The sequence below is a fragment of the Hyla sarda genome, chromosome 3 (assembly GCF_029499605.1).
Source record: "Hyla sarda isolate aHylSar1 chromosome 3, aHylSar1.hap1, whole genome shotgun sequence".
Taxonomy (NCBI): domain Eukaryota; kingdom Metazoa; phylum Chordata; class Amphibia; order Anura; family Hylidae; genus Hyla; species Hyla sarda.
In genome coordinates this window covers 418,415,025-418,435,339 of record NC_079191.1, presented here as the reverse complement: position 1 = coordinate 418,435,339, position 20,315 = coordinate 418,415,025, and the positions used below count along the sequence as shown (strand labels likewise).

The 20,315-nt window shown below is 42.2% G+C and overlaps 1 protein-coding gene across 3 annotated transcripts in view; it reads left to right on the top strand.

The window, feature by feature from the left end:
- The window catches only part of USH2A (usherin), a 1,021,568-nt gene that overhangs the window by 830,131 nt on the left and 171,122 nt on the right, over window positions 1-20,315 (top strand). For all 3 annotated transcript variants that reach the window (XM_056568336.1, XM_056568335.1, XM_056568334.1), the window contains 5 exons: window positions 4,491-4,714; window positions 7,623-7,833; window positions 8,158-8,355; window positions 9,890-10,041; window positions 10,715-10,913. In XM_056568336.1, the coding sequence (XP_056424311.1) occupies window positions 4,491-4,714; window positions 7,623-7,833; window positions 8,158-8,355; window positions 9,890-10,041; window positions 10,715-10,913 (984 nt within the window). The remainder of the gene's footprint in view (window positions 1-4,490; window positions 4,715-7,622; window positions 7,834-8,157; window positions 8,356-9,889; window positions 10,042-10,714; window positions 10,914-20,315) is intronic.

Below are 20,315 nucleotides of genomic sequence, written 5' to 3'. Positions count from 1 at the left end.
TGTGGTCACTGTTATTTACTGTTGTCTGCCATGGTGTGAAACAAGCAAGTCAGGGTATATAACTATAGGGCTAAGGCAGTAAACAGAATCTTTGCCCCAGGCCCTACCCAAACAGGTGCTGTCTATTTGAGTAACCCTTATGTATTGGGTCACGGTTGTATACTTTTAGCACCTGCTTGGTGCTCACCTGGGAAGCAACTACAGCCATGCTTAGCCGAATCGGGCATTGGTCCTGTAACAGGGTCTAATGTGGAGGATGCAAGTGTGCATGAAGGTGTTCTGAGTTTGTGCAAGGAAAGAGGAAGTCCGGAATTGGTGGGCAATAAGAAAGAAGCCCAAGAGGTACCATTCAGAGAAAGAGAGCCAGAGTTCCAGTGAAGCCAAGGCAGGTGGGACATCTGTTGGGCCATAGTGTACTGCAGACCCTGAGACAGCATAAGTACAAGCCTTAGATTGTCAGGGAATAATGTACTTGTAGTTTTTCTACAACTAGAGAGCCACAAGTTTGGGAAAACGATATGGACTGATTGGAATCAAATTTATTGAATCTATAGGGCCAGTTTAAAGGAGTTATCCAGCAAAAAACTGATTGCGGGGGTTCCGACAGCTGGGATCCCTGTAATGTCCAGAATGAGTCCCGGCTCTCCCAGCTGCATGGATCGACAGACGGCACATGCTTAAAGGAAAACGGTCATCCCGTTCACCCACACTAAACCCAATACACTGGGTTATAGTGCAGGTGAACAGAAGACCGATGTGGGGTCTCTAACTAACATACATACCTTCAGTCTGACTCCCGGTCCCTCTGAAGGTCCGCTTCTTTCTTTGGCGAATTGGGCCCAGGAGGTGGACCCATCTGGTGAATTTGAATATTCATGTGGTGCTGGTCACATAAGCGCTCCTGTGACCAGCGCCTATTAATATTCAAATTCACCTGGCGGGCCCGCATCCTGTGTGCAATTTGCCGAAGAAAGAAGCGGACCTTCATATGTTAGTCAGAGACCCTGCATTGGTCTCCTGTTCAAGCGCACTATAACCCGGTGTATTGGGTTTAGTGTGGGTGAATGGGATGACCTTTTTCCTTTAATGCATTGTCTATGATGCTGTACTCGGCTATCTCTGGCAGGCCCATTGACAATGCATGAAGCTCCATGCAGCTGAAAGAGTTGGGGTCATGTTTTGAAGCTCACAGGGGGTCCCAGTAGTCAGAACCTTGGTGATCAGATATACTTTTTTAGGGGATACGTTATTTTGGTTGGGCAACCCCTTTAAGAGTAAAACTAGCCTTTTGGCCAATGGACAAGATCAGTTTATCTCTTTTTGATACATATGGCCCACTCTTCGCCCCAGCAAATCTATGCTGACTGCCGACCCTACCGAACATACAGCACAAATATTTTCTACCCTTCAGGTTTGCACAGAAGAAATAATTGTCGGGTCCTGAACTTATTTTGTTTCTTTGTTGTGGTTGAGCGAAAAATCCCCCTTCCGATGTTACAGATCAAAAGTCAAGTGCTCCGGTACATGTGAGAAATTAGGAAGGGGTCAGAAGCTACGCAATGCAGCTCCACACAATTGTCTATTTCTGCATTTACAGTTCATTCATGCTGAAGTGATGCACTATGGGAATTACGATCAAACTCTGCTCCGCAACATCTGCTCTCTCTAAGTGAGTTAGTGCATGTCAGACATCTTTATGTCAGAATATTTCCGTGATGGATGCAGTCTTCAGAAAATGCTGCATAAAAATCTGGTGCGCCGTTCTGGCTATTAAGTGAAATTACTATTTAAATTAATGGCCCTGTCACAGTTTATCTTTGCAAAGAATGAACGCTGATTAGGGTATTAAGTAATTAGCAATTTATCACACTGGAACAAGGTTGATAATAATTAAAAGAAAAAAAAAAGTAATGGTTTACTAAAGAAACTAGAAAGGGAGTCGCTTTGTGTTAGGTGGCTGAATTCTTGGCTGAAGTTTCCGATTCTGTCACAGATAGAATTTTCCGTAAAGGGATGGCGACGCGGCGTCTAATTCTCTCTGTCTGTCAGAGGTCCTCTCCAGCTATCGGCATTGTGTTTATGAGTTTTTAAATTAGTTTGCTGTTTGCATATGATCCGTTCCTTGAAATATGTCATATGAGTCATTGGATCCGGGAGGAAGAATAATATCGCGGGCTCATATGGGGCCTTCGTCAGGATGTCTTTCTGAGAGAACGACACTTTATCCAAATATAGTAGGAAATAGTAGATAATAGTCAAAAATCAATTGTTATCAATTGAATCATGTGGAAGGCACCTAAAGCTTCAAAAAAATTGATGGCCTGTGCCAGTGTTTCCCAACCAGTGTCCCTTCAGCTGTTGCAAAACTACAACTCCCACCATGCCTGGACAGCCAAAGGCACCCTGGTTGGATAACACTGGCCTATGCTCAAGAAAGGTCATCAATCAGATGCCCACATGAGCACCAGGGCCTCTTCAGTGTTTACCACTAAAATGTACAAGCTAGTCAATGGGTTCTCCGTCCACCAATTGAAACGTCGTAATTTTTGAAGCAGAATTTGTGAACGGAAAATTTGCTTTCAAATTTCTTCCATGAAGAATGATGGTGCTCATTCTTCAGGCGGATCTACTCGCGGACTACATTGCTGTCTATTGGAGATGGCAATGTCCGCATGGTCCTAGCGCCAACTGATTCAGTCGGCGCCGGCCGCACTCGGAATCTCTAGACGGAATTTTTCCGTCTGGAGATTGGGTATGTGAACCTTGTCTAAGGGTCTTATTCACACGGGCAGAATTCCGCCTGAAATGAGAGCCCATACACTTCTATCGGTTTCCGTACTCCCGTTGACACTTGGGAATTTCCGCTAGGGGAATTCCATCAATGGGAGTGCGGAAACCCATAGAAGACTATTGGGCTTTCATTTCAGGTGGAATTCTGCCAGTGGTTACCGCCGGTGGAAATTTCTCCATGTGAATAGACCCTAAGGCTAGGTTCACACTGTGGAATTTCCGGGTAGAATTTCTGCCGGAGATCGAGCTGGTGGCACTAGGACCGCGCGGACTACATTGCCATCCCCATAGATGGCAATGCATTTCTGAGCAGGTCTCCCAAAAGATCCACCCACAAATGCATTGCAGTCCGTGGGGGCCGCAGGGGTCCTAGCGTTGCCGGCTCGATCTCCGGCAGAAATTTTGTCCAGAAATTCCGCAGTGTGAAGGGTCATAGGAATCAGAGAACCGAGCTGCTAGGCCTGGCATCAACTATCCGCCTGGTCATTCAAATCTTGAGGCCTACTGCTCTGAATTTGCTTTTTTCTGTAGTTTCTTTTACACAAGAAACTGAATTATGCTTCCTATTGTCAATCAGTGAAGCCCATGATCTTCTAAACCAGAGGTCTCAAGCAGTGGCCCTCCAGATGTTGCAAAACTTCAACTCCCAGCATGCCCGGACAGCCAACGGCTGTCCGGGCATGCTGGGATTAGAAGTTTCGCAACATCTGGAGGACCACAGTTTGAGACCATATGCCTATAGTAACAATCTAGAGCCTGGCCCATCCAAAAACTCTTAAAAGCAACATCTGGAGGGCCACAGTTTAAGACCACTGTTCTAAACTATGAAAACTGTGAAAGTTCCAGAAAGTTCTGAGTGTCTGCAGATTAATGCGTCACAAGTTCGTCATCAGTTTTTGAACCCTGTGGTACAGATATAGGTGTTTTCTTATTCTAGTCCACTTTAAAGGGGTACTCCGGTGAAAACCTTTTTTCTTTTAAATCAACTGGTGGCAGAAAGTTAAACATATTTGTAAATTACTTCTATTAAAAAATCTTAATCCTTCCAGTACTTATTAGCTGCTGAATGCTACTGAGGAAATTTCTTTCTTATTGGAACACTGATGACATCACGAGCACAGTGCTCTCTGCTGACATCTCTGTCCATTTTAGCAACCGTGCATAGCAGATGTATGCTAAAGGCAGCATGGTGGCTCAGTGGTTAGCACTGCTGTCTTGCAGCGCTGGGGCCTTGGGTTCAAATCCCTCTAAGGACAACAATAAATAAATAAAGACTTATTATAATAACGTCAGCAGAGAGCACTGTGCTTGTGATGTCATCAGAGAGCATTCCAAAAAGAAAAGAATTTCCTCTGTAGTATTCAGCAGCTAATAAGTACAGGAAGGATTAAGATTTTTTAATAGAAGTAATTTACAAATCTGTATAACTTTCCGGAGCCAGTTGATTTAAAAGAAAAAAGGTTTTCACCAGAGTACCCCTTTAATAACCATCTTGTCCAGACTGTCCAGACTGTGCAGAATCCTTTATATGACACTTTAAACCAGTAATGTACATGCTCTACACAATCCGTGCACAACTTTTGAACATTGATTTCCTCAGATGCACTCGTATTTATATATATATATATATATATATATATATATATATATATATATATATATAATTTCCCAGCAGTTATATACCTGATTGTATTTTGTAGGGATGTCCTGCTGCGGGGAAGACTATGTGAATATGTCAGACACAACCTGCTGTCCAGGACCTAATGGACAATTTAAAGCACATCTAAAGTTAAATAATGGAATTCCATTAAAATGCTGTGAAACCGAGCTGATTACCGAAGAAGAGGAATGCTGTAAAGGAATTGGATATAATCCAGTGACTCATGTTTGTTCTGACAAGACATCGACAGAAAGCTTTATCACGGTAATTAAAGAAAGCCAAATCTCCGCACTGCTCAGATAACCAGGCTGTTCTTGGAAGGAAGCTTTAGAAGTTTCCATGATGACACCAATGCACCGAGACAGAAAATGGAAAAAAGTTAGATATAAGATACGTTTGTAGAGTGATTGGAAAATAGATACCAGATATAATGGCATAGATAGATATGAGATAGATAGATAGATATGAGATAGATAGATATGAGATAGATAGATAGATAGATAGATATGAGATAGATAGATATGAGATAGATAGATATGAGATAGATAGATATGAGATAGATATAGATAGATAGATATGAGATAGATAGACATGAGATAGATAGATATGAGATAGATAGATATGAGATAGATAGATAGATATGAGATAGATAGATAGATAGATATGAGATAGATAGATAGGCAAGAGATAGACAGATAGATATGAGATAGATAGATAGATAGATAGATAGATAGATAGATAGATAGATAGATATGAGATAGATATGAGATAGATAGATATAGATAGATAGACATGAGATAGATAGATATTAGATAGATAGATAGATATGAGATAGATATGAGATAGATAGATATGAGATAGATAGACATGAGATAGATAGATATGAGATAGATAGATATGAGATAGATAGATAGATAGATATGAGATAGATAGACATGAGATAGATAGATATATATGAGATAGATATGAGATAGATAGATATGAGATAGATAGATATGAGATAGATAGATATGAGATAGATAGATAGATAGATATGAGATAGATAGACATGAGATAGATAGATATATATGAGATAGATATGAGATAGATAGATAGATAGATAGATATGAGATAGATAGATATGAGATAGATAGACAGACAGACAGATAGATAGATAGATAGATATGAGATAGATAGACATGAGATAGATAGATAGATAGATAGACATGAGATAGATAGATAGATAGATAGACATATATGAGATAGACAGATAGATATAAGCTAGAGAGATAGATATTGTAATAGATAGATAGATATGAGATAGATAGATATGAGATAGATAGATAGATATGAGATAGATAGATAGATAGATAGACATGAGATAGATAGACAGACAGACAGACAGACAGATAGATATGAGATAGATAGATAGATAGATATGAGATAGATAGATAGATATGAGATAGATAGATAGATAGACATATATGAGATAGACAGATAGATATAAGCTAGATAGATAGATAGATATTGTAATAGAAATCCAAGAATTCAGCAGCACACAAATTTGTGAAAAAATAGGTGGGTGTTTATTGCATCACCAGAAAAACAGAAGCAACGTTTCCGCGACCTCTCGCCGCCGTTATCAAGTTATCAAGTGAGGACCCCTTACCAAGGTCTTTTTACCAGCGTGCACCCTGTACTTTTTGCAACTGAATTAGTAGTGCTGCTCTTCCTTTTCTTTAGATATTGTAATAGATAGATAGATAGAGATAGATAGATATGAGATAGATAGATGTGAGATAGATAGATAGATAGATAGATAGATAGATAGATAGATAGATAGATAGATAGATATGCAAAAGAGGAAAGCAGCACTCCGGGTGTAAGGATGTACAGGTGCCTCCCGTTGTTGATCTGGGTCAGAGATCCAAACTGGATATAGGAAGTAGAAACAGTGGCACTCCAGATTGGTGAAGAAAGTCATGTCTTTATTCACTCCAACAAGCTCGTTGGAGTGAATAAAGACATCACTTTCTTCACCAATCTGGAGTGCAACTGTTTCTACTTCCTATAGATAGATAGATAGATTGATAGATAAATAGATATGAGATGATAGATAGATAGATAGATAGATAGATATGAGAAGATAGATAGATATGAGATAGATAGATATGAGATAGATAGATAGATATGAGATAGATAGATAGATATGAGATAGATAGATATGAGATAGATAGATATGAGATAGATAGATATGAGATAGATAGATAGATATGAGATAGATATGAGATAGATAGATATGAGATAGATAGATATGAGATAGATAGATATGAGATAGATATGAGATAGATAGATAGATAGATAGATATGAGATGATAGATAGATATGAGATAGATAGATAGATATGAGATGATAGATAGATATGAGATGATAGATAGATAGATAGATAGATATGAGATGATAGATAGATTTAAAAAAATCAGATAGATAGATAAAAAAAATTAGCTTGAGAATGGCGGCGTGAGGCCGCGGAAACGTTGCTTCTGTTTTTTCTGGTGATGTAAATAACACAACCACTGATTTTTTTCACCACTTTGTGTGCTGCTGAACTCTGATTTTTTAACTACAAGCGGGACCCCTCACCAAGGTCTTTTTTCAGAGTGCACCCTTTTACTTTTGGACTTTGATCAGTTGTGCTGCTCCTCTATCTTTTTTTTTTTTAGATAGATATAAGATAGATATGAGATGATACATATGAGATAGATAGATATGAGATGATAGATAGATAGATAGATAGATATGAGATGATAGATAGATAGATAGAAAGATAGATAGATATGAGATAGATAGATATGAGATAGATAGATAGATATGAGATGATAGATAGATAGATAGATAGATAGATAGATATGAGATGATACAGACCACAATACATGACCCATAGACCAGATTTACCCCATAGACCTATAATAGAGTCCGCTGGGTTCTGTTGTGGCATCTGCCATTTTATGGGAAGAATATCATTGTGTGCGTCGCTGTTTTTTTCTTGAAATCTAACAGAACTGCAGGGCTTCTGAAAAAGATGAGAACAGGGACATGTATGCACTTATTTTATGTTGTTAGATATTTATTATATATTTAACCATTTATTAAGTTTTATTTTTATGTCTTTTTTTTCTTGTTTTAATCTTAGGAAGAAGGTTGTGAGTCAGCTACCATGTGCCCCATTTCAATGTCCGACACTGCACATTGTGGACGGTGTCATTTTAACTTTAGCTCTGATTCCTGTCACGTGACAAGAGGTGTAATAAGCAATAAAAATAGCACGGTGGAAGATGATAACATTTGTTGGACAGATGAGGAAATCGTTTACACCGGAAGATCAGACCAATATTTTTTTACTGGTAAATAAATATTAATGAAAAACATCTTTGTTCATTTATCAGAGCAGTGTTTACCAACAGGCGTGCCTCCAGCTGTTGCAACACTACAACTCCCAGCATGCCTGGACAGCCTTTGGCTGTCCAGGCATGCTGGTAGTTGTAGTGTTGCAACAGCTGGAGGAATACTGGTTGGGAAACACTTCTGTAGGGCAGGGTTTTGACAGTCCGTTTCAGGCTATTTGCATTATAAGTAGCATGAAACGGACAGTCACCCAGAGATTCAAGAAATTTTGAAAATGTTGGTACACAATAAATTTTTATACTAAATACTGTTTTGCCTTCTAGATAGTGGTCTAAACCCTTTCACAATTTACGAATATCGAGTCTTAACCTGGAATAGTTTTGGCTCCAGTTTCAGCAATGGGAGCAGCGTCACTACTGATCAGGATATACCTCAAGGACTAAGTCCTCCAAAATGGACTGTAGTGGAGAATGGTGATGGTGTGATTTTACTGAGCTGGCAGGAACCAAGGAAGAGGAACGGTATATAGGATGCTTCGGATTCCCGTGTTGCAATTCCCCATTATATTGAAGCAGATCTTCCAGGTCCCTTATGTGGGAAACACTTGGATCATCTGTCCTAGATGTATAAGACTCCAGTGTAAAAGAGGATGTCCTGAGCCTTAACATCCATGCCTCCTCCCTCCCCCCTCCCTGCCTTGATTGATTGACATATATGGCTCAGTGCTAGAAGGTGAGCTCTGCATGTCAATGAATCAGGTCAAGGAGGGGTGGGGGAGGGAGGAAGCATGCACTCTGAGTCTTAGCACATCCTCTTTGACTCTTGAGCCCTGAGCATTATCTAGAGCTGATATATTCTCTTTACCAGGTTTCTCTGTATAAGTTTGCATACATATAGATATATCAATTAGTAGAGTGTGAGCAAGGGGAGCCGAACAAACAGGATATCTCTATGAATAAGTGGGGGAATTGGACTTACAGGCGTTCTCTCTGAGTGGACAGGGGAAGCAGAACTCACATACTTTCTTTTTGAGTGGGCAGGGGGAGCAAGACTCACAAGCTTTCTCTATGAATGAGCAGAGAAACAGGACTCACAGGCTTTCATTCTGAGTGGACAGAGAAACAGGACTCATAGGCTTTCTGTATGAGTGAACATGGAAAGCAGAACTCACATACTTTCCTTTCCGGTGTGCAGAGCAACAGGACTCACAGGCTTTCTGTATTAGTGAGCAGGGACATCAAGACTCACAGGCTTTCTGTATTAGTGGGCAGGGACATCAGTACTCACAGGCTTTCTGTATTAGTGGGCAGGGACATCAGTACTCACAGGCTTTCTGTATGAGTGGGCAGTAACATCAGGACTCACAGGCTTTCTGTATAAGTGGGTAGGGACATCAGGACTCACAGGCTTTCTGTATAAGTGGGTAGGGACATCAGGACTCACTGGCTTTCTGTATGAGTGGGCAGGAACATCAGGACTCACAGGCTTTCTGTAGGAGTGGGCAGGGACACCAGGACTCACAGGCTTTCTGTATTAGTGGGCAGGGACACAAGGACTCACAGGCTTTCTGTATTAGTGGGCAGGGACATCAGGACTCACAGGCTTTCTGTATGAGTGGGCAGGGGCATCAGGACTCACAGGCTTTCTGTATTAGTGGGCAGGAACATCAACACTCACAGGGTTCTGTATTAGTGGGCAGGGACATCAGGACTCACAGTCTTTCTGTATTAGTGGGCAGGGACATCAGGACTCACAGGCTTTCTGTATTAGTGGGCAGGGACATCAGGACTCACAGGGTTCTGTATTAGTGGGCCGGGACACCAGGATTCACAGGCTTTCTGTATTAGTGGGCCGGGACACCAGGATTCACAGGCTTTCTGTATTAGTGGGCAGGGACATCAGGACTCACAGGCTTTCTGTATTAGTGCGCAGGGACACCAGGACTCACAGGCTTTCTCTATATGTGGACAGGGAAACAGGAAGGCTCAAATGACAGCTATTGCATATTTATGGGTAACTTAAGTATTACTACCATTAATTTTGCTTTTATTACAGGTGTCATTCATTATGTACTACTACGTGATGGAGTTGAGTGGTTTAAAGGGACTGAGAAACATTTTGAAGATCAGAGTGGGATCCAATCGTATAAAGAATATGTATATCAACTGAGGGCATGTACTGTAGCCGGCTGTATACACAGTGCAAAGGTAGGCTAGCATTGTAAATAGAGAATTTAGCCTGATACATTGTACCACAGGGTAGATAAATATAAAATAAATAAGATAGATAGATAGAAAAATAGATAGATAGATATGAGATAGATAGATAGATAAGAGATACATAGATAGATAGATAGATATGAGATAGATAGATAGATAGATATGAGATAGATAGATATGAGATAGATAGATAAGAGATACATGATACATGATAGCTATGGGATAGATAGATGGAGGGATAGGAAACAGCAACACACAAAAATCCAGTGTTAAAGCAAAACAACGTTTCTGCGACCTCACGCCGCCATTTTCAAGCTCAACTGAGTGATCCCCAGTGGTTTCTTATATATGCTCAGTAATTAACATCATTACAAAATTAACATACAGTGTATACATTTGATGGAATAAATGTTCACTTTTTTACACCAATTTTTGTGTGCTGCTGTTTCCTGGGAATCTACTGAAGAGTGGAGGCTCTAACCAAGGATCCCATACAGCGTGCACCGATTTTACACATTGCTTCTTGTGGTTGTGCTGCTCTCCTGGAATGTTTTTAGATGGATAGATAAATATGAGAAAGATAGATATGAGATAGATAGATAGATAGATAGATAGATATTACAACTAAGTAATATTAACCCCTATTATGTGTTCATATAAGGTGACTGCTACCATCAAACAAGGCATCCCAGAGAACATCCCTCCACCTATTATTGTCACAATGAACTCTACAGCTTTATATCTCAGCTGGATGGCTCCCAAAAGGCCAAATGGTAGAATTAAAGAATATCAGATTCACCAGGCTGGGAAAGGAATTATCTATGTGATGAGTATGGGAAAGAAGCAATATACTGTGTCAGGTATGTACAGGAAGCCAACAACCCAGATGACATCCCATTGTGGGCCTTGGCCTATGGTTGCAGTATAACAAGCAGTAAGAGGTTATTCCTATGTAAGGCTTTAGAATGGACAGGATCAATTTCTGTGGAGGCCTCTACAATTACTTCCAAACAAGATTACGGGCAGTCCGTAAAAATAGGGCACACTGATGGGCACTCTATTGTTGAGTAATGCTTCTAGGAGAGGGGAGTTCCATAGTACAGACGTGAAGTGCGGGATGATGCTGAACTGGTGGTGGAAGGATACTTTGCTTACCTTTCAGTTGCGAAAATGTCAAGTTCATTATGTCAGGACTAGGGTTGTATAAGCAGTAAATGGTGGATGATGAGGTTTGTACTGTCACATGACAGGAGTGGTGCAACCCTACATTTAGATCTATAATCCTACAACCCCCTACTCCAATAAAGCTGAAATCCATACCAAGGCCCCAGGAAAAGAATACCTCAAAAGCCAGGGTTCATAGATAAAAACTTGCTCTTTACTTGAGTGCAGTTGCAATACAGGTCAACAATACTTCAGAAATAAATGCAGACTTGAGAATACAGTACGTACGGTGCATTTGGTAGGTTCTAGAGTAGCTGCAATTTGTCACTGTCACAGTCCTTGAGTAATTGATAGATTTGAGTTATGGTTTTTATTGGACTTGTAGTCCTTCTTAGATGTAAGACTAGTTCTCTCACTTGTAGTACATGGCTTGGCTTGTTCTTCACTGCGCTTTAAGATAAGACTTGAGGACTTAGACTTGTGACTCCCTTGTTACCCATGCTGCCTCCAAGGTTGTGGCTACCCTGGATCCACAACTATGTGTAACCTCTGCGGGTACCTGGCTTGTTCCTCATGGTACTTAGAATGTGACTTGTCTGAAGAAATGTAAGACTTGACTGTAGTTCTGGGGGGGGGGGGGATGTTGGGGGTGCCCTGGTAAGATAGGCAAAATTTCCCTCTTTCACCTATGTTTCCTCGGGTATTGTTGGACAACACTATCTTTAAGGGTGTCCAGAAGGGAATCCCTACATGTGAGTCTGTTGTTGGACTAGGCCAGGTCCTAAGGAATAGACGCACCTACTCTTTACTTTACAAGATGGCCCATTGAGCTTGCCTTTTCTCTTATCCAAATGATCTTTCTTCTATGCCTGCCTCCTCCCACCAACTTTTCACATCCCTGCCTCCTACCTTCCTCCTCTCCTATCCGATCTATCTACCTTCTATCCATTCCTTCTCCCTCCGACCAACTGCACATCTTTCCCTTCCTTCTTCTCTCCTCTCTGACTTCCTTATTTCCATCCTTACTCCTACCCACCGCCACCACCCTCCATCAATCTTTATTTTTTTCCTTATTTTTTGTGCATTATAAATTATATACTTTATTTATTCATTTTATTTATTATATATATATATATATATATATATATTTACTCTTTTTATTAATATATTTATTTATTTATTCATTATGCCAAATATATTATATTGTCCATCAATATTTTTTTCATTTTTTTGTTCAGTTATAAATTATATACTTTATTTATTTATTCATCCATTATGCCAAATATATTATATTAACCATCAATCTTTTTTTTTTTTTTTATGTCGATTATTCACTGGTAAAACTTTGTTATGATATCTGGTACTTGTTTTTCCTCTTAGCCCCCTTATCCCTGTATTCTTCAGCAGTAAAGGGAGATGCAGGACCTCCCAAGCTGCTTTCTGCTTTCCTACTTATTTTTAGTACATGAAACTATGGTTATATTCTCCCATAAATGCTGTGTGGGAATTGTGGCGAAGACACGCGTCATGCGAAATCCATAAACTGCTTATAATCCTCTGAAGATGTTAAAAAAAGCATGAAGTAATGGAAGACGGAAGTCCTGAGTTAATTATTCAGAGGTGTTATCTGCGCTGTGAGTAAACGGAGGCTTCCTTTGCTATCTGCCTGCGCTCAATGCATCTGGGACCGCGCGGCCGGTGACTATCATCGTCTCAGATTCTATAATGCAAACAGCCCATGGCAGCTTGTCAATAGAGGACCTTTTATATCATTTATTACAAGATACTTCCACTACAATTTGCCTCACCTTGTGTTAGTATTATCTTACAAATGAGGAGGACACGACAGGTGGTATGGTTCCTGTAACCTTTCACCCTGGCATCACAGTGTTTTGGTAGGTGGCACAAACATCTAGGGCAGTGTTTTCCAACCAGTGTGCCTCCAGCTGTTTCAAAAATACTACTCACCGCATGAGGAGTGTTCTCTGGGTGACAGTCCGTTTCACGCTAATCCTTTTCATCAGGTGCATTGAAATGCAAATAGCATGAAAAGGATCATCAAAATCTTACCCTACAGAAGCCCTACAACTACACCCCTTATACCAGTGTGCTCTAGCTATTGCAAAATTACAACTCCCAGCATGCCCAGACAGCCTTTGACTCTCATGCTTGGCGTTGTAGTTTTGCAACAGCTAGAGGCACAATGGTTGGAAAACACTGATCTAGGGTGTACATTGGACCAAGACAACGTTTTTTTCTCCTTTCTCTAAATGTGGACCTTCTGGTGATCAGAGGAAACATAGGATTATTTGACAACCATTAACATAATTAGGGTGACCATGTAGAACATTAAATCCTTTAGAAAGGGAGACACTTTTTAACTGCTCTGTTTTGGCCTCTTCCATTTGTAGTGTCTATAAAATACTCTTGGATTAAAGGAGTATTTCACCTTGTATTTTTGTTACTAAGAATGTTAAAAACATCAAAATATCTATATGGGAAGCCTCACTAAAAAGGTAATGAACAGGGCACGAACCACTTAGAAGTGTTGCATGAAGATGCTTTATTACATCATCAGGATATTTACAAAATTCCACAGGCACGAGAGAGATGCGTGTATGGGGGAGAAGGGTGTTCTCTGGGCGACAGTCCTTTTCACACTACTTGCATTTTAATGGGACTGATAAACACAAGTAGCAAGTAGCCTTTGGCTGTCTGGGCATGCTGGGAGTTGAAGTTTTGCAACAGCTGGAGGCACACTGGTTGGGAGAGCTAAGGGGTGTAGCTGTAGGGTTTCTGTAGGGTGCAGTTTCGACGGTCCATTTCACGCTACTTGCATTTCAATGCTCCTGATGAAAATGAGGGGCCTGAAACGGACGGTCACCCAAAGAACGCCCCCCTCTGGAACAGCTGGAGGTGCAATGGTTGAAAAGCACTGCCTTACATGATAAGGGGCTACTTCACATTCAGGGGCTATCTGGGGTGCAGTTTGCCTGTGTAGTAGAATCTGTACCATTTGAGCTTTATGTCAGTTTATATAGGTGCAACACGTGGAAGGACCATGAATGATACATGCTGGGAGCGATTTTATATGAAATCTATGATAAGTGCTTTTTACTCTGAGAAATGTAGTTATAATGATTCGTTTTTTTATGGCGCTTTTCTTGAAGAAGTTACATGACTCCCTTTAGGGGAAGTGGAATAATTGCTTGCCACAGTAATATCTCTCATCCAAAACGTTCACTTCTTATCTATTTTTTTTCAAAAACCATCTTCTGTGTGAGATCAGTTATACTTGTTTTAAAGGGGTCATACAGGATTAGAAAAAACTAAAATATACTGTATGTGGAGCTCAAGGATCACTGGACAAAGGAATGTATAAATCCTATAAATTTATTGAAAACATATATACATGTGAACCATTCAGCATATCATACGGGGCTATCACCCACAGGGCCCTTGTGGGTGCAACCCTTGCTATATAATAATAACACTATAAAAATATGCATGAGCAATAAAATATAAACTTATCAGCTGAAAATACATTCACATGGAGAGATTAGCTTGGAGCACTCACCTCGGACACCAGGCTAGTAGGGATGTAACGTCTTTATTCACATAGCAGGTAAAAAGGACGGGTGGGTTCACCCGGTTGCGCTCTCCGCATTGCGCTCTCTGAGCTTCGTTAGGCCCCTGACTGTCTACCCTCAGTAAAGCTACCATTGTCCGTAACTTGGCGTCAGTGTCTTTCTTGCCCCGTGCCTAGCCCAGGATCCAGCGGTATACCTTTGGGTGGTTATAGGCTAACCCACGCCTAGGCCATCTGCCCCTAGAATAACAACATCTTCCCTGCACCTCACACCCCGCCATACCACAACTTTTGGTGTCACGAACAGGATACGAGTGTGATCCTTATGCCACAAGTCCCCCCCCCCCTAGTCTGAACTGTGTCCAGTATTGTCTGCAAGAATCGCATGCCAAAAGTTTGCGCCAGAAAGTGTACAGGACTTTGTCAGTGGAAAGTGTTTTACCCGAGGTGCTTGTGAAATAGAAGGGGAGGTGAAGAAAAGACTGTCATCTGCTATTGGTTACGTACCAAGATGTCTGCCGCCATACCTGAAAGGGTTAATCTGTTGGAAGAAAAGCGCGCAAAACTATCCCGCCATGGCCAGCGTCCCGCATCCGGGTGTGGAAGTCAAGTCGTAGTTCCTAGTCCCAAGTGGAACTTGAAAGGTCTGCCCCTAGTTGCTAGGGGTGCGGAAGCAGAGGACGCACCACTTAGTTACTTCCGGTTCCAGGCCCTGCTGATAACGAAGTTCCGGCCGGTGGCCATTTTGCTGGAGACCGGTATAAGAAGCAGAGCTGAGCCAGACCTCTTCAGTCTTGCGGAAGTTCCTTGTGAGAGCAAGAAGATGGCAGATGCGCAGCAGACTACAAGTGCAGAGAGTCCCAAGATGGCGCCAGAGGCCCAGCAAGTTGCTGCAGCCGCGGCACAGATGTTCCAGGAGCTGGCGGATCGTCTGCAGAGATCCTCCATCGAGGCCGAAGACACCCACCTGAAGGTACCTTTGCCCGAAGACAATGAGGATTGGCCTGCGACCCCAGCGGAAGATATGCTGAAGTCTTCATGAGAACCATTGCCAGTGAGGCTGTCCCCCATCACCAGACCTGGGGATCCTGGGCGGAGATTTACACGGAGGAGTCGGAAGTGAGTACCCCGGCCGAGGCTGCATTTTCTACCCCTCCATCTACCCCCAGTCCAGAGCAAGCGCCCCAGGTCCAGCAGCCCCCAGCACGTCCTCAATCACCACCGCTACCAAAGTAGTTATTTGGTGACGAGCCAGCACTTATCCAGATCATGAGGGATCATCTCCTACCCTGCCAGGGAAGTCACATTCCTCCCAAATGCCCAGGCCAAGAAGGCTAAATGGGAGGCCGAAGTGGCTACCATCATGGAAGAATTAAGGGTGCAGAGGAGAAGAGAGTATGGTCCTCAAGTCATGCCTTATGAAGTCCATCAAGTCCAGCAGCAGGACACTAAGAGCCTTATAGTCTTGTACATCAGAAGACAAGAACAACCCCAAGAGGGAGAGCCACCCCTAGAGTGGCGGAGAGCCACAGTCATCAAATTCGACAGAGTGAGGGGTTATGGCACATTAATGGACTGCCACCACGTTGGTACTATTCTAGTCAACAGGAGAACAGTGAAGAGAGACTACCTCCCTCCACCTCAACACTCCCTAGAGAGCGGGGAGATTGTAGAATACACCCCTGTACAGAGCATGTGGGGGGGGAGGGGGGAATGGTCATCAGCCATCACCAGACCCAAGAATCCCACACAAATCCCCTTCGCCTATTTCCCCTCTGAAGAATGGGACTCAGATTAATTTGGTCTCCTGCCACCAAGCGTCAAGGGGAAAGTCATCCAAGAAGAATGGTATCCTGAGTCTCCTGTTATGGACCCCAGATATCCCGCGTGCCAAGGCCTATATCAGATGTGCCAAGGCCTACTCCTGTGGTCGTGGAGGTTTGGCCTACCCAACTGGCACTAACCAAAGTACCTCGGCCTACTCCTGCTGAGGAGGAGGTTTTGGCCGGTTCTACAGGCACAATCACATGATCCCCTAGTGGCGCAAGCTGCTGCTGTACAAGTGGTGGTCACAGTGAGCCCGACCATCACTGAAGCCAGTTTGTCCCATATGTCGTGGGATACTCATATTAGGGGCACAGTCTCGTGGTCCTAGGTACATGTCCCAGCCTAGAAAGCAAGGTGACCATCGAGGTTGGGATGGAAAGTTGCCAGGCCACAGTGTTTGAAGATTACAAGAAGTTTACTACTACTGAGTCGTGAGGCTAACTGTGTTTCATACAAAAGCATTATTGTTGTTAGGTTTTGCAACGTTCAAGAAGAAGTGCCTGACGAACTTGTCAAGAAGTCTACATGCGTAAGTGTTCCTGCCCGGCTTTTAGCTGTGACCCTTTACTGAGAACTCCAAAATGTACCTGAACTGTAGAGCGGTGCAATGAAAATCTGTATATATCAACAGAGTAATATATTCTTATATATATCCCTCGAGTAAATAGTTATGTTGGTGTGGTGTAATAAATGGTGTATAATGTGTTTGTACAGAAATGGCAAAAGTGTACAGTGTATTTATTCATGGCAATATGTATGGGAGGTGTCCTGACCCAGTCAGGAAAAGCGTAGCCATTGTCTCACTGCCATGACAAATTCTAACAAGGTACCAAGATTAATTTCTCATGTAAAGTTATGTACCACACATAGTCAACTGATGAAAAATGTAATAGTCTATATACATGTAAATACTTAAATTAGGGCTTTCTCATGTCCAAGTGTCCAGGATACTTTACTGGCCAGAAGAATAATATGTATAGAGGGGGAAGTGTGTAAAACCAAGGTACCCCAGTAACCAAGGCCTCCGGCAGCCCAAACCAAAAAGTTGGATGTAATTGTTATGCATATTGTTGTTGGAGTATATCAAGAGAGCGATTACAAGGTTAAAATTCCCTGCATATGCTTAAGAGCATGTATGGACATTTCCCATGCCACATGGACTCCTTTTGCTTCCTATTATCAGACCTGGAATGGACGTTGAGTACAAATGCCCCAGGAACAGTCATTGGCCCCATTGGCCACCTCGGTCCTCCGCCCTCCAGGACTTGGTGTTGAGGGCGACTTCACTTAAGAGGGGAAGTTTGTGGTGGCCCAGTACGGGATGGTGTTACCCCATTCCTTCCCTGCCCTGTCAGGCAGTGTCCCTCCGTGTCCCAAGGGCTCCCTGCAGTGTTTCCTCCATTGTAAATATGTTATGCATTATGCTGTGTATTGTACCTTTAACAAGTTATACCATGTGATTGTTACCCAGGAGGTACCAGTGACCAGCTGACCCCAAGAGTGACCTATAGGCTCCCTGCTAGTCTCCTCCATATAAGCCCTGGGTGGAGCTAGTTCGCTCTCTTCCCTCTCTTGGAGCTTAGAGCTCTGTGTGCTGAGATCCAGTGCAGTCAAGCTGTCTGAGTGTGTGTGTCCGGAGCATTGGAGGCCTCAAGTCAAGTCCTGCAGCCACAAGTCAAGTACAAATAAGCTAAAGTCACCGTCCTGTCAGTCACAAGTCACTCAAGTCAAGTCATCTGTCTACCCAGCGTGGCCTGCACTAAATTCTCCCATCTAACTACAAGTCCCAGCAAGCCTGCGAGGTCTCTGTGTCACTGGTCACCTCCTTGGGCCCTGGCTGAACTGCATAGACAGTACCAACTGTCTACCCTCAGTAAAGCCACCATTGGCGTCAGTGTCTTCATTGCCCCCATGCCAAGCCCAGGATCGAGTGATATACCTTTGGGTGGTTATAGGCTAAACCATGCACTGGCATCACGAATACAAGGGGTTAATACCATCTGCCCCTAGGGTAACAACATCTGCCCTGCACCTCACACCCCGCCATACCACATATCTATGTATCTTATATCTATCTACTTATTTTATCTTATATCTATCTATCTACTTATTTAAGTTATCTATCTATCTACCGATCTATTGATCTATCTGTCTCATATATATATCATATATCTATCTATATATCTATCTACTTATTTATCTATCTATCAATCTATCTATCTCATATCTATCATCTATCTATCTAATATTTATCTATCTCATATCTATCTAGCTAAACAAAAGAATCACTTGCAGCACTCCAATAGATACAAAATGTGGATAGCTTTATTCCATCATGTGAACAGGTTGGCACAGGTTGTTCACATGATGGAATAAAGCTATCCACGTTTTGCATCTATTGGAGTGCTGCAAGTGGTTCTTTTGTTTGGAGTACACTATGAGACCTTGACCTGGGTTCTCCACCTGCTGGCAGCCTAGCATCATCCTTCTGCAGTGCTGCTTTTCCTCTCCTTTGTGTATCTATCTATTTATCTATCTATCTATCTATCTATCTATTTATCTATCTATTATCTATCTATCTAATATTTATCTAACTCATATCTATCTATCTTCTGTATATCTAATATCTATCTATCTATCTATCTATCTGAAGTCATGACCTGTTGCTAGTTTCCATGAACAGAACTAACAATCCGTCACGAGTTAAACAAGTATCTATGATATTAGCTCCAGTCACTTGCGGCTCTTTCCCTGAATCCTATTATCTCGTCCTCCTTCTTCTGTCTCACACTCATCAGTTTCCATTGTTCTCTGGTTCTGTGGTATACACGTCCAGATGAAGTAGTGCAGCATAAATCGGGCCATGTCCAGCCCTTGGGTTGTGTTGTCTTCCTCCTGTAATAGATTTATCCTTCTGTAGAGTACTTGTGTATGAGAGTGCTGGTGTGTGGTTGTGATTTAGTGTCTGAGCTTTGGCAGAAATGTGACTGTCACTAATTGGTGCCGTTTTTTGTCCTGGAAGAAAATGCTGCGCTGTGCAAATGGGTTCAGAGAGTCTCCCCGGCTGGCGGTAGCTCTCCCAGAAGGTCACGGGAAGAATATATCCATAGAACTAAGCACCTTCTATCCTTATAATCATAGGGCGATTTCCGGCTGATTTGGCAGCCTCATCACTTTGTGTTGATTTCAAGGGGCTAATTTACTGTCCGTCGTTGCCTTTCGACATTACTTCTGCTGCTCGGATCTCACATTATATTGTTTACGTTTATCGAACTACGAGCCTGAAAAGATTTATAGTTATTGGTAAATGTAGACAGGTCACCAGGCATACAGGGGCTTTTAGCAAACTCATTGAATAGGCCGCGTATAGAATGAAGGGGTCATCTTCTATTGGACAACATGAGACTGGACGGACTTACCATTGCTAATATATATGATAAATTATGCACAACTCTCAAATGTATGTCCCTAGCTACAACAAGTAATCTGTCCCACAGATAGCTTCGCATAGGTGTCCAACATTGGGCATCTGTCACGATGCCGGCTGGCAGGTAGTGGATCCTCTGTGCCAGAGAGGGATTGGCGTGGACCGTGCTAGTGGATCGGTTCTAAGTCACTACTGGTTTTCACCAGAGCCCGCCGCAAAGCGGGATGGTCTTGCTGCGGCGGTAGTGACCAGGTC